This window comes from Cuculus canorus, chromosome 3 (genome assembly GCF_017976375.1).
Source record: "Cuculus canorus isolate bCucCan1 chromosome 3, bCucCan1.pri, whole genome shotgun sequence".
Lineage (NCBI taxonomy): Eukaryota > Metazoa > Chordata > Aves > Cuculiformes > Cuculidae > Cuculus > Cuculus canorus.
In genome coordinates, this window is record NC_071403.1 from 60325903 (window position 1) to 60340320 (window position 14418).

Here is a 14418-nt window from a genome sequence, read left to right on the forward strand (position 1 = left end):
AATAATTATTGTCTGTTTCTCACAATGTAAGAACTGAAGGACATCAAGAAATGATCAGGTGGCAGGATAAAACCAAAGGAAAATACTTAACAAACTATTCTTAAATTGTGGATTTCATTGCCACAGTACGCTGTGAAGGGTGTTGAGAAAGTAGAATGTACAAAGTCTATTCAAAAAGCAATTAGAAGAACCACTGGAAATAAAGCTTACCAAGGCCATTAGACAGACAGATGTAGTTACATCCACCTCTGAAATTTCCTAAGCAGTTGAGAGCTCACGGCTGAGAGCTAAAATGGTAACGTGATGGCACTGTCTCCTTAGGCTTTTCCTTTAAGCTTCTATTAGTAGCCCTCAACAGCGAGAGTATGTAGGCAAGAGACCTTCACTCCTCCTCAGTGTTATCATTCTTATTTTCTTTCATTTGGTCTTCCCCTCCATCGGGTCACCTTTCCCACTGCAAACCTCCCACATCCTCCCCCTGTTTCACAGGAGTTCCTGGATATCGAGTCATCCTGAAAACACATCATGATTAACCTTATACCTTCAGTGTGTATGTCATAACCTGAACTGAAACACCAACTGATTTTGGAAGGTGTCATCCTTTTTTGACATTTGCAGATTGCTCAGAATGCCTTCAGGGACAAAGAAATGTCACTGTACCTTCCAGCTTCAAAATGTCATGCCCTGATCTCACAGACTTCCTCGTGGTAGCAGAAATCAATAGGAAAACAGAAATAGGAGAAAGAAAGAGATGGATGGCTGCACTCTGCATTCAGCATTGATCAAGAGAATGAATTTTGCTTCCGAGTTAATGCGGCAAAAGGTAAGACAGTGCTGGAGACATCTGAAATTCTGCCCAGCAGAACCTTCATTGAAAGGGAGCTCCATGCTTGTGCCAGAGAAGGATGCTTCCAATGGAGCAGAACATTCAATGCGGCATCTAGGCCCGGTATCTGGCACTCTCTGTCAAGCAACCTGACACATACCCATCGCTCAGTGACAGCTCCATCTCTTAATTAACGTGACAGGCATATATCCAATCATTCGGAGCTGGCTGTCAATGCTGGAACAACTCATCCAGTCAACAGCCAGCTCTCTGTTGCGTCTGAAGAGCTTTTCTGAAAGAACATGGCATAACTCCTGTGGTGGAAGAAGCAGCACAGATAAAGTGCATCTTGTAAGTGGTTTATGGGATCTGGGTTGTGAGCTCCATGCACTTGCTTTTCTACACTGCTCCCCACACTGTGCATGAGGCAGAGGAGGGGAAAAACTGCAGACACAAGCACTGATAAATAAGGAGCTTTCTCAACATGATCAGCAATACATCTTATGGCCAGATAAGGCTAATGGCACTGAATATTATTGAATCAGAGAGTTATAGCCCCGTATTATCTGGCCTAACCTATTGATTAATTTCACTTAGCACCTGCTGCAAACACATATCCTCATTAACAAGCGACCATTCATTGACAATGCAAATGATAAATATGGAATGCTTATGTGATGAAAGAGTAGCCACACCTTCCTCAAAACATAAATGCTTTTTCCACAATTATACACATTCAGGTATATGCCCATGTTCCTGAAGAATTGCAGCTATACGGTCAGTTGTTTTGCCGGTAGCCTTTACTTATTATTTTCTCTTGGTGGAATCAATGTTTCTTTACTTAAACCAACAGACAAAAGGTGCCCAGTACTGAACAGATCTGTTTAACAAGCTTTGCAAGATGAATCTTGCAGAATATATATTTGAAAGGTATTTCCAAGACAGCTAAATGCTCAGGTTTTTATTTTAGCCTCCAGCCTGCTTTTGTGTATTTCAAGATCAAGGAGATTTATGGGATTTTAGCTCACTGAAGTTGCAGAAAGGGGACAGCGTTACAGCCAACAACTGATGATTTCACCTCTGCTCATCTTTGTAGAATGTCTGCTTGGAATAAAGAACTGAAATAAAACAAAGCTCACTTAAAAGTATAAATCCAGCTACATTCATCATACAGTACACTTAAGGATGTGAAATGAACCGAACATTCAAAAATAACCCTAGTAAGTGTCCTTGGAAAATAATTGTATCAAATTATTAATCCTCACTAAATAAATTGGTTTGACTTGTACTGCAGCTGCCTGCAGCGAATGTCTATTTCACTAAGAAGTTCAAAGCTCTAGAGAGCAATTTACATACTTCTTCAAGTATTGCTAAGACTTACTCTCTTTGGGAGGGTGCTATAATTCCAGCAGTATGATTCTGGGGTACCACCTTGCTAGTAGGTGTTGACGGTGTTAAAGATGTCCAGGATGCAAAAATGGTTGAGAAGTTTTCCTTGAGAAGACAGAATTCACAGAAGGCACCCAGCAGTAATAACAGAGGATGGGAATAAATAATGAACTAGATTTTGCCTTCTCTCTGGAAGTCAATCACATAGGTTATGTAGGAAAACACAGGAAAACAAGAGTCCCAGGAAGAACAAATTTACCCAGGGATGGAGAAAGGAGAAGAAGCTCCTATAACCACATTGTTAGGTTAATAACACGCCCATGACACTTCTTGGTGGGCCAGTGGCTATGCAGTCCTTACCAGTGGGAAGGGTAAGCTGTTACACAGTACAGCTTGTGAAGGAAGGCTGCATCTGCAGAGCAGCATGATGTCCCGTCTTCAGTAGCTAAGGAAACACAGTCACATGGGAATGGTCCCTCTGTAATTGTACCAATCCACTAATGAGGATGGACAGGGCGAAAAACAAGCCATGCAACCTTTTTTTTAAGAATACTGACTATAAATTCCAAAACCACGAGATATTTTTCTGTCTGTTAAGGCAGTTAAATATAATGCATTAATTTGTCATTGCTTCACAAATAGATACCAGGCAGTGATAATAATTTGAAATTTCTTTACTACATTTTGAGCATGGAGGGGAAGAGGATTTGGAAAAAAACAGTGAGCTACTGTGGGAGAAGACTCCTAAAATAAAAAATACAACTAGGGGAACAAGGAGATGAAGTCCACAAACTTAACCTTAAACAAACAGTTAAATCAGTGACAAAGCTCCCGCTTGTCCTGATGAGATGGGTGGGCCAAATGAGATCAGGGAGACCAATTCAGGTCTGTGTGTAAGGGAAATGCACAGAACCAGTGTGTCCTCAACCTACCGACTGTGAAAGAGGCTCTCATCTGTGACAGCAGTCTTCCCAGAAGAGCAAGCAATGGTTGCATGCAGTGGGAAAGATGAAGAAAGATGCAGATGATGTTTAAATCAGACCAGCAAAGCTGTATTTCCATGTGTTATTTGTGTAAGCTCTTCTGAGGACTAACTTTACACATAAAGAGCTTTGAAAAGGCAGGTGACCCAAGTGAGTGAAAGTAAGTGGGCACTGCAAGTGAACAAATGAGTGGTTTGATAGCAGCTACAATATTCTGCGTAATAAGCTTCAGTAATCAAACTGGCATTCATAAGGGTTTCTGTTCTTTCTCATTCTTTTTTTTCACTAGACTCCGTGTGTCACAAAGCAACTTTGAAGCACCAATAGTTAAGTATTTGACAAATATCAAGGTCACTCCAAAGTTTAGTGAAGACCCAGTGCCTTTTACCCACTGTGGTTTCTCATTTACTTCACGAAATTAAGCAGACTAAGACATGACACATGAACACACTGTCAGATTTACAGCGGTGGCTGAATTTTCATGAACATTCTGCTGCTTTCAGCAAACATATCTTTGCCAAAAAAACCCCAACCTCAGCAAAGCAGTGGTCACCCAGCTGTATTTAAAAACAAAAAAAACAAAACAAAAAAAAAAAAAGAACATGGAAAAGATGTGTTTTCTTTGTTCCTTTTAATGAGAAAGCAGTTAACAGAGAAGGCCGATATCTTGATGCCAGAGAAGGTGCCTATTCAAATCCAGGCCAATGTGCCTGATACTTGTATCATTCCAGTGGCTGTTCAATGCTCTGACTGAAACACTGTGGTGATACTCCAGACAAAGTACAACTCAAATGTCTGAGTAGTGATGGAGTGATTACAAAGACTAAAGTGATGTCTACAAGAAGTTGCTGCCAATTTAAGAATAATCCCCAAGTAAAGCCACTGGAAATGTTCCAAGGTCTGCAGACCTAACTGCTCAGCCATGAAGTCCCAATGAACATTAAGAGGCTCCACATCATGGGACAATATGTGCTGCAGTAAACTGATGTACAACAAGAAACTGTAGTTTTATAATTCATATGTTGGATTTAATCCGTAGATTGTTATTGTCAGGAAGAAGACAATGCAATAGCTGGGTCGTTCCCAGCAGCTCTACACAATGGTGATCCATTCAGTGACTGACCATGTAGCAATGACATAACATACATGGAAGCGTGATATTCTGGCTTGTGAGTTAGCTGCATTGTCACCAGCATTGCTTTAATGCCTCTCAGACCATATCATCTCCTTGCTAAAAAGGATCAGAGCAGGATTCCATCACATAATAATGTTGCCATATGTTTTCTTAAGATAGTAGGAACAGGCTTTTAAAAGAAATTTTTAAGCTTCCCTTGAAATGTAATCAACCCAACACACAAGTTCACCAAACTATGAAAACCCAAGGGAGTTTGTTTAGCCCAGACTAATGAAGTAACAGGCATTAACCAAATTATCTAGGCTGCACAAAGGAAAAGAAAAACAAAAACAAAAAAAAACAACAAAACCACCAAAGGAAGAACAAAAATATAATATAAAAGCTGATTTGTATTATTATTTTCATTTTTGTAATATTATTTTCAGCATCACATAGAGAGAACTTCTAAAATATGTCTTTCAGTTAACAGTTTTCTCCAGCTCACAGTACCAAGAGGTCTGATTTTTATCTTGCTAATGCTCTTTGGAAATGTTCCTCTTTCAAATCCTGACTGCATATTTGGAGAAAAACTGGCATGCAAATAAACCATTTCTGACAGACGATCACTAACATTTTTTTCCGGATGTCTTTTAAATATCCTATTTCTAACCACATCACAAGCTATTTAGACACTACAGCTTCTGGAATTGGTAGCTTCCAGTGGTGCATCTCAGAACAGAAATTCAGAGTGTGCCAAGCCAGCATTCATTGACATGCTCTGAAAGGACCCTTTGATGGGCCAAATCCTGAGAGCCAGGAAGTGTTTTTACATTTCTTTCACTGCTGCAGATGTTCAATTACCCTCAAGAGCTCAGCCCTCTTCTTTTGTGATGGTTGAACTTTCAGCCTTAGCTTGGAAAAAGAAATTATCTCCTGTGGGGTAATAGATGTCAAATAGAAGGTATTTTTGTGATTAACAATTATTTTTGTTAATGAAAATAGCCTCTCTTGCTTTCTTCTTCCCTGACCCCTCATACATTTTCAATATTGCTCCCTTTTATAATCAGATTTTTGACTTCTGAAAGACTTCTTTTGCAGGAGCTAATTGGGAACCGGTCTCTCTTGTGGCTATATTGATTGAACAGAGTGGGTAAACTCTCCAAATGTAATTGTGACTAACAGCCATCTGCCATACTCTATGACTAAGACTATTACATTTTTGTGGGAAGATGTGATTCCATTTCAGATCCTTAAGCAATAAATCACCCTATACAGCAGATATTTTGGGTTTTCAGCCTCTTTTTTTCTTTTTCCCTGGAGAGAAGCAAAATCCCCAAAAATAAAATGATCGACGGGGCTGCTTTTGACCAAAACAGAAAGGATCTGGTGTCTGATGAAATGCAACAGAGTATGAGTCTAAACTTACTTCGCTAACCTATACTGCTTTTGCATGGACTGTCCATTTCAGAAGGATTATAACTATCCCACAAGTTACTAGCACAAAAAAAAAAAAAAAAAGAAAAGAGGTAATCTCTTAGGAGAAGGTTTAGCATAGATTGTTGATGGATTGGAACCTATTCAGATAACGCTAATCAACACATCCTGGCAACTGCCAGACAGGATACTGCATTTCCTGATAGCTTCAAAGGGCATTTTAGAAAAAGATGGTCAAAACTCAGAAAGGATTACAGTAGAGAAAAGGAAAGTGGTGGTAGATGGCAAGAATAAACAACCTGAGGAACTCGTTCTGGGCATTGTGGCTCTTCTACCCATTTACGGCCTAAATTTTGTGTCTTCAAGAAGAGGCATTTATAATGTTAGTGTGTCGTTGGGGCTGCTTTTCAAGAGCATCTTATTTTATTATAACAGTCTTCTGAAGTTTAATGGTTTATTAATAATATTGGTAAGGTAATTACTGACAAATCATTAATTAACAAGTATTTATTAGCCATGTTTACAGTTTGTAATATTTGATTATATTATCACTTTGCTTCTATGTTGGAAAGGTAAAGTTACAAGCTACTAGAAAAAAACAGCAAGCAAATTCTGTAGCTGGAAAACTGATTTGCAATGGAAAGAACAGACGCTGGTGCAGGCTGTAAAGCTAAGAGCCAGAGTATGGCTGTACACATGCACTCAGCCAGGCAGGCAGGCAGACAGGCACCTGACTTGGCAGCTGAAGCATCCTTCTAGGAAGGTCTGAAGAAGGTGAACTTGGAAATCTGCAGACCAGTAGTGATTCAGCGAGGCCAGCCATGGCAAAGCAAATGCCATGCAAGATAGCCAGCTAGAAGCCAGACTGGATGGGATCCTGTTCTTTATTCACCTCCTTTGTACATTGCCACTGGGTGGCTTTCTCTGAAAATGCTTTCATGCTTTTAATGGCTAATGATCATATAAGGTAAGACCTGAAACTATCATTTGCAGCAAACAGGGTTGCAGATGGTAGAAATACAGGTATGGTTGAACATAATAAGGAGTGAACATGTCACTGCCCTTACTGTGAGCTGTAGGTTCTGAGGAGCAAAGGTCTTATCACAAGTTTTGGGCATCATGTCCTCCAAACTTAAAGATCTTGTAGTGTGTTTTAATAGAATTAACTAGCTAAACAAACAGCCTTTAGATGCTACCCCACTCACAATCCCAGGGACCTTCTAGGTCAAATGTTGAACATGATTTATGCTGTGCAGGACACAGGCTGCTGTAGAGCATTGGCTTAGTGACTGTAGCCTTTAACAGCACTCTCATGAGGCTCTGTCTCACTAGATCACATCTTACTGTGAAGTGTGTGCACGGTGTCATCCCTTCAGAAAGTGTATTTCAAAACTGTGTGGTTTTCAATGGAAAAATAAGTGCAGCATTAGAGGACACCGATTTTCATGAGACAGTATAGTTCCGTGTTTCTGGCCCACTAGATGTATCTTCTGCTCCATGCATGCACTAGAGATCAAGATAGAGCTTTTGCAGACCATTGCAGCATATTCTATGAACCTTCTATAAATTATTAATGAAACAGCTAATCTTCCATGCACGCGTGAGCAACACACCTTATCGTTCCCTTTGGAGCTTAGGCGAGAGTTGTTCATAACACAATTTTTGCTAAAAATGTACTGTGCGTGCACAGAACATAGTTTACAAAGGCTCTTAAGCCAAACAAATCCAAAGTGTTCATTACAGAAACACTCAAATTTCTCTGCTATATTTTAAATTTCAGCCTCCACCTCTTCCAGTGTTAGACATGTCAAAAATCATCTCTCCTTTTTACATTATGAGAAAAATATACTTGTTCCCCTTGTTTCACTTGAAAACAGAAACTTGCTTTTTTCGTTGAGTTTTTAGTTATCATATTTGGGCAATATAAGATATCAATCCAAGAAAGAGAGGGTTCAAACGCTATTAAGAAGTTGAAAACTAGAATGCAGAATGGAAATACATAGACAAGTGTTGTTATTGCTGTCAACATCCTATATGCTATAAATACCTGATCAGTTTAAAAGAAAAAAACCAAACCCACCAATTATCAATATTACTTCCAATAGGAAAATTGTAGTGAGAAAAATTGAGTTTATTACATAGGGCAGTGCAGTGGCAAATCAAACTCTGCAGAGATCCTTTTCCCTGTGCTATGCAGCCAGACATGTAACAGAAGCTTTTATATCAGGGCATGGAGAGCAATGTAACATGACTGGTTGTGGTTGTATAGATTTCTTACCTCTGATAAAGGGCACTGGTGATGTGCTGAGGAACAGCCTGATCCAGGATTCCTCCCAGGTATGGTACAGCTCCTCCCTGCCTCTTCTCAGGACCCTGAGAGGAAACCGTACATTGGCGCCAAGTCATTGCTCTTTTCAGCCTTGGTGAAGCCTTTTCCCAAGCTTTCCTGTTCATCTGAGGCAGTGCAATAATGGAAGAGGGAACTATAATCTATTGGCCTTACGATGGATGAACAAATTGACTTAACTCTACAGACTTCTTTTAGGATGGCATTGATAGGGAAGACAGCTTGAAATTCAGATTCTGGGCTGCACTCACTTGCAGAATAGGAGATTAGAAGAGAATAATTTTGTAAACTGTTTAAATATTAGACTCATTGAATAGTTTGTGTTGGATACTTAAATTTACTTAGAGGTATTCTAGTCCAGCTGCCCATCTTATTCCAATTCTATGTGTTTGTGCTGTGAAAGGAACAGGCACACACAAAGGCTTAGGTCTACAAACCCTGTAGAGGTTCAATAGGAAGTGAGAAAGCTTATGTAGGAGACAGAAATGACAATATTCTGTTGGATCAAGGCCACGATTTGACAGTGTAAAGTAGTGTGCAAAGACAGCACAAGACCCTTCCTCAAAGAACTTGATGTCTAAATATGAAGATTAAGTTACTGAGAAGTGAGAAATTCAGGACTTCCTACTACAGGCAAAAGGCCTCACGTTTCTTATCCTATTGAGTATTAAAAGCTATCACATTGCATGTTGGTTTAACAGACCTGTTCAGACTAGCCCACAATCCTTTTCTGGTTGCATGCATGTCTTTAACAAGAGACTACCATCTCCCGAAACACATGAAATATAAGTAGAAGCAAAACGCTGACACATTTCTAGCTATCTTTAAACACTGAAAAGGGAAGTGGTTAGGGGAGGAGAGTTACAAACCTATGATTTGCCATCTTCCAGTGGTCCAGTATCTCAGCAAGATCTCTTCAGACAGGCCACAGCCAGTTTATGGGAGCTACAGAACCACCAAACCAGGCAACTGTGAAACCAAAGTGGCCTTCCTCAGCAACCCAACTGAGAAACTAAATCAAGTAAAGGTCCAATCTCACTCCCAGCAGAGAGACCACACTGATCAAGGCAATGCATTATGGTGCTTTTGGTTGCAGTGGAAGCTGAAGAAAGTCTGGAACAGTGAAAAGTGAATATGAAGGACTATCTGACCACTAGTGCTGACACTGCTTAGTGGACTCTCCTAGGCATCATGTGATCCAACATGTATCTTCCTTAAAATATTTTATCACTTAGTTTAAAGATAATTTAAGGAATCAGTCACTGACAGTTGGCCATTGGGGCTGCAAGGGGAGTGTTAAAGACTTCAATGACCCCTTGCACAGGACAAGATGCTCAGGCCAATCATAGTCTTAACATTGACAGTTGGCAGGGTCATAAGGAGTGTACAGAAGACATCATTGCTATTGCAATAAAAGCAGAAACCTTCAAGGAAAAAAAAATGCAAACATTTTCTTTGTAGGCAAATTAAAAGTGGATCAGCAGGTTGCCATGGATACAAAAGTCAGTTTACTCCAGTAGTGTTTTCTAGCAGTTAAACACAAGTATAAGTGATTAAGGAGAAAACACAGCTATGTTTGTACTATTCCATTAGGTTCTTTCAGCTGCAAACCACCATCGGTGACCTTTTTCTCAACTGTTCATGAAAACCTGGTGGGCTGATGAGGCCATTTTAGGAACCACCTGTCCTCCCTCTGCCTCTCCACATTCATTTGGGATCAAATGACTACTAGCATGTCACACATAGCAAATTTCACAATCCAGAATCCTCATTTCATGTTATGGCAATCCAACTAGCAGTTTGTATGGCTGGTCTGAGAGAAACACAGCTATGTCTTAGACCGTAGGTCAAGCCAAAACCCCTAGGCACACAGCTGTGTGTGGGAGCCTTTATAGACTTGTCTCAGAAAAGTAACCTTATCCTCCCAAGCATGCATGACAGACTAGAGCCGTCTATCACCTCATGGGACAGGCAGAAGAGCTACTTGTCTTTGCACAGACTGAAAGAAGGGAAAGTTCGCTGACAAAAGGGTCACAAGTGTGCATGGCAGGAAGCTCAATCTTTAAAATGTGATGTTGGACTTGTTACTGCAAGGGTCAGTGCTGCTTCTCTCCATTGACATTGAAGTGGTCTCCTCCCAGAGCTCTTGTGTCCATATTCCCTTCAAAAAAAAAAAGAGCCCTGAAGTTCTGACATCTGGCATGCAATTAGGTAGTATTTTTTTCAGTCTTAAAAACCATTGTGTGAGAGTGTTGACACAGGGCACCCCTATTTTTAGTTTCATGGGGACTGCATATAACACAGATGTTTGTGAAGAGTAATCTGTGGTTTTCTACATGCCAACACAGCAAACTAGATTAATGATGTTCAAGCTGGTCATTTATCATTACCAGGAAGAGAAATTCTGCAAGTCTAGTTATGCTTTCTCATCAAGGTATTCTGAAGACACAGGGTCGCATGGATGCAATTAAGAGGATAGTTTGGCTTCCGATGAACAGGGAGATCAAATGAACCTAATGTAATGACCAAGTTACAGGGCAGAGCTTGCAGGGGAAAAAATAGAAAGAAAATAATTTGAATATAAACTTAGTAATTCTTTAATATAATCAATAAGATCGTTTTTGCAAAGTAGACTTAAATCTCACCCCTCAAATTACACTGGGCTATTCTGTTTGCTTAAAGACACAGAGGAGATTGATTCTTTTCTCTGAATACAGCTGCATGCACTACATAGAACTTCAAAGTTTTAATGAAGTCATTGCAATTTAAAAATAGCTGCATAGAACATAAGATTGGTCTTACAAATACCTACACAGCCCAGCGTTTATCAAATTCCAGGCTGTGCTAGAGCCCTTAAGAATCATCAGAAGGACATTAATCGTCATTTTTTAAATAAAGAAACATTTAGTATTATAAAATCTGTAAAATCTGTAGCATTAACAGATCTTAAGATCAACCTACACTGAAAGTTTGCATCAAAAAATACAAATAATATGCCCTCTCCAGCTGCATACAATCAATGCACAGAACCCAATGACTATTTATTTTGAAAGCTGTGAAAGGGTAGGCTTGATAGCTGCTATTGCTGTCGGCAAGAAGGGAGGCAGGAACTGTCTTCTTAATGAATGTTTGTACAGTAACCAGCACAGTGAGATGCCAATAGTAATAATAATAAACCTTGATCAGAGATTTCAAGCATTCCTGTAACATCAGACAGTCATTCTGACTGCTGCACAACCAGGGTCTTGAGCTGCTGTATGGAATCCTTGGATTACTCCAGGGATACTTCGAATCACATTTAACTAACCCAGTCAGTGCATGGGTATTTTCACACACCTCGTTTTCTTGCACATCCACGTGGCTTTTAAATCAGTAGCAATTTTGGAAGAATGGTTACTTCACATCATACTTGCCTGAGAAACCAAACCACACACCAGAGGTGCTCAGATCTACAACCTGCAGCATGCTCAGTGATGGATTCAGCAATAGGCAGGAGGATGCCACCCCAGGCCCATCCAAAGCCCCTCTGGAGTTGTGAGCATGGCAGCAGCTCACTGCTTCAGTTGGGTGACAGGGCAGTGGCTAGAGAACACCTGGCTGGTGGGGCTCAGGTGCCAGGTGCCTAGTGGCCCTGTACTACAGGACCATCCTTGCTTTGCTTCAAGGGCTGCCCCAGAGCTGGTGCTCCGTGACCTATTTTGGGGCAGCAACATCAGGGTCCCAGCTGCCATGTCCCTACTCACACTCCCCTGCCTGCTGCAAAGTCATGACAAGTTGGTTTGACCACACAACTGAGGCCCTGACCCACTCATCAAATCATAGAATTGCTAAGGAAAAGACCGCCAAGATCATCAGCTCCAACCATCAACATGATAACAACACACCCACGAAACCATGTCTCGAAACGCCACATCTACAAGCTTTTTGAAGACCATCAGGGACGGAGACTCCACTGCTTCCCTGGGTAGCCTGTATCAGTTCACCACTCTTCCAGAAAAGAAGTTTTTACTAATATCCAACCTAAACCTCTCCCGGCACAACCTGAGGCCAATCCCTCTCATACTATAGCTTGTAACTCTGGCAAAGAGACCGACACCCTCCTTGCTACACCTCCTTTCAGGCAGTTGTAGAGATCAATAAGGTTGCTCCTTAGCCTCCTCTTCTCCAGGCTAAACAACCCCAGTTCCCTCAGCCACTCCTCATAAGACTTTTGTTCCCTGGGGCCCTAATTCAGCGCCTCCCTGGGAAGGTCTTGCCTGCTGGGGGCCCCGCAGCCAGCGCCTCGCCCGCGGGAGCCCTCCTCCCCGCTCCCCCAGGCAGCGGGGCCAGCGCCGCCGCCTCTGCCCCGCCGTTTCAGCACCACGGACAGCTCCGGGCCGGGCGCAGGGACACGCGCTACCGACGAGCCCGCAAGGCAGCGACCCAGCGTCCCCGCCTCTGCGCCGCCGTTTCAGCAACGCGGACAGCTCCAGCCGGACCCAGGGATCCGCGCTACCGACGGGCCTGCCTCTGCCCCGCCCTGTTTCAGCACGGCGGACAGCTCCGGCGCAGGACCCCCCCCCGCTCCGGCGGAGCGGCGCAGCGGCGGTCGGCGCTGTGGTTTTAAATGGGCGGAGCGGCGGCGGGTGTCGAGGCGGGCGGTGGGCGGCCCCCGTCGGCCCGCGGCGCCCATATAACCCCACCTTCCGGGCGCGGACCGCCGCGGTAATTGGCTGGATGTGGTACTTGGAGATGTTGAGCTGGCTCCTTCCCCCCATGTCCCTGCACGCGCACAGGGGCGGGTGGTGCGGGGGGGAGCGGGAGGCAGGGCTCGGCGGCGGGGCTCCCGCCGCTCCCTGCCTGCCCGCCGCCGTGCCCGAGCCGCTCTTGCTGCTGGGCTGCTGCCTGCGGCCGCGGGACCCGGCCGAACCGGGCCGAGGGGAGCGAGGGCGGCTGCTGGCGGCGGCCGAGATGATGGCGGAGGGCGGCGGGGCGGCGCGGAGGAAGGCGCTGTCGCTGCTGGAGGCGGCGCGCTCCCGCTACGAGAGCCTGCAGATCTCCGACGACGTCTTCGGCGAGTCGGGCCAGGACAGCGGCGGCAACCCCTTCTACAGCACCTCGGCCGATTCCCGCTCCGCCGCCTCCTCCCAGGACGACGAGGACGACGATGAGGAAGGCGAGGGGCTGCGGGGCGGCGCGAGACGGCGCCGAGCCCCGCGGGGCCCGGTGGAGGAGGAGGACGAGGAAGAGGAGAAGGGGGGCTGGACCCGCTCGCTGCGAGACGTCCCACCCCCTCGCTTCAAGGATAGCAGCGGTACGGCGGGGGTTCCTGGCCGCGGGGCGGGGGGACGCGGTGCCTCCTGGGGCGGCCAGCGGGTGCTTAGTCACGGGCACCCCCGGTTCGGCCGTGCCTCGTGGGACGGGGGGCTCCTGCGGGCGGGGATAGCCTCGGTTCTTGGTGCGTCAGGTGTAACCTGTCCAGCGCCCTGGAGAAGGGCTCTGGGAGCGGGGCTGGGATTCCCCCTGGCAGCAGGGCTTTCTGGGCAGCCCTCCCTAACCTAACCCTGGCTCGCACGGCCTTTGGCCAGAGCGAATGGCAAGAGAGTGGTGAGCTGATGTGACATAGAGCAGTGGTCCACAACACTGATATATGCTAACGTGACACAGAGTAGCAGTCTACAGCATTGACATCTGCTGACGTGACACAGAGTAGCAGTCCACAGCATTGACATCTCCTGATGTTGTATGACATCATAGAGCAGCAGTCCACAGCATTGACCTCTGATGTGACATCATAGAGCAGCAGTCCACAGCAATGACATTTCCTGATGTGACGTAGAGCAGCAATCCACAGCACTGACATCTTACATTGCGTGATGTAGAGCAGCGGTCCACAGCACTGATGTCTCCTGACATTGTGTGACATCATAGAGAAGCAGTCCACAGCATTGACATCTCCACAAACTGGTTTGTGTAGCAAGTTGTACCACTGGTATTATATCTGTCTGCAGGCCTTGACAGTCAAGTTGCCTGTGCAGCAGCAAGGCTTTGCTCAAAAAGATTAATTATTATGAATAGCTGGGATGTAAAAAAAAAAACACATTTGCCTCTTGGAACAGGATGTGATGATTGCTGTTATCCTCAACCAAGCTGGTGACTTCCTGTCTTAAGGTTGCTTGTCTCTGCCGGTTTTGTGGGGTAGTGTCTGATTCCTTCATTTTGCTATGAAAAGGTAAATGCAGAATTGTGCTGCTCGACTTGGTGTAGTATGCTGAATTTTGTGCAGTGGTACAGGTAGAAACCTATCTGAAGAAGCAGTTTAGGATGGGGAGTAAGGTGGAAGTGC

The 14418-nt window shown here is 44.1% G+C and overlaps 1 protein-coding gene across 2 annotated transcripts in view; it reads left to right on the top strand.

Moving 5' to 3' along the window:
- Window positions 1-12688: 12688 nt before the first annotated feature.
- Window positions 12689-14418, top strand: part of PGBD5 (piggyBac transposable element derived 5) — a 73993-nt gene continuing 72263 nt past the window's right edge. The window contains exon 1 of one of the 2 annotated variants that reach the window (XM_054063193.1): window positions 12689-13386. In XM_054063193.1, the coding sequence (XP_053919168.1) occupies window positions 12810-13386 (577 nt within the window). In that variant the 5' untranslated portion in view covers window positions 12689-12809. The remainder of the gene's footprint in view (window positions 13387-14418) is intronic. The other variant, XM_054063192.1, reaches the window with a different exon arrangement.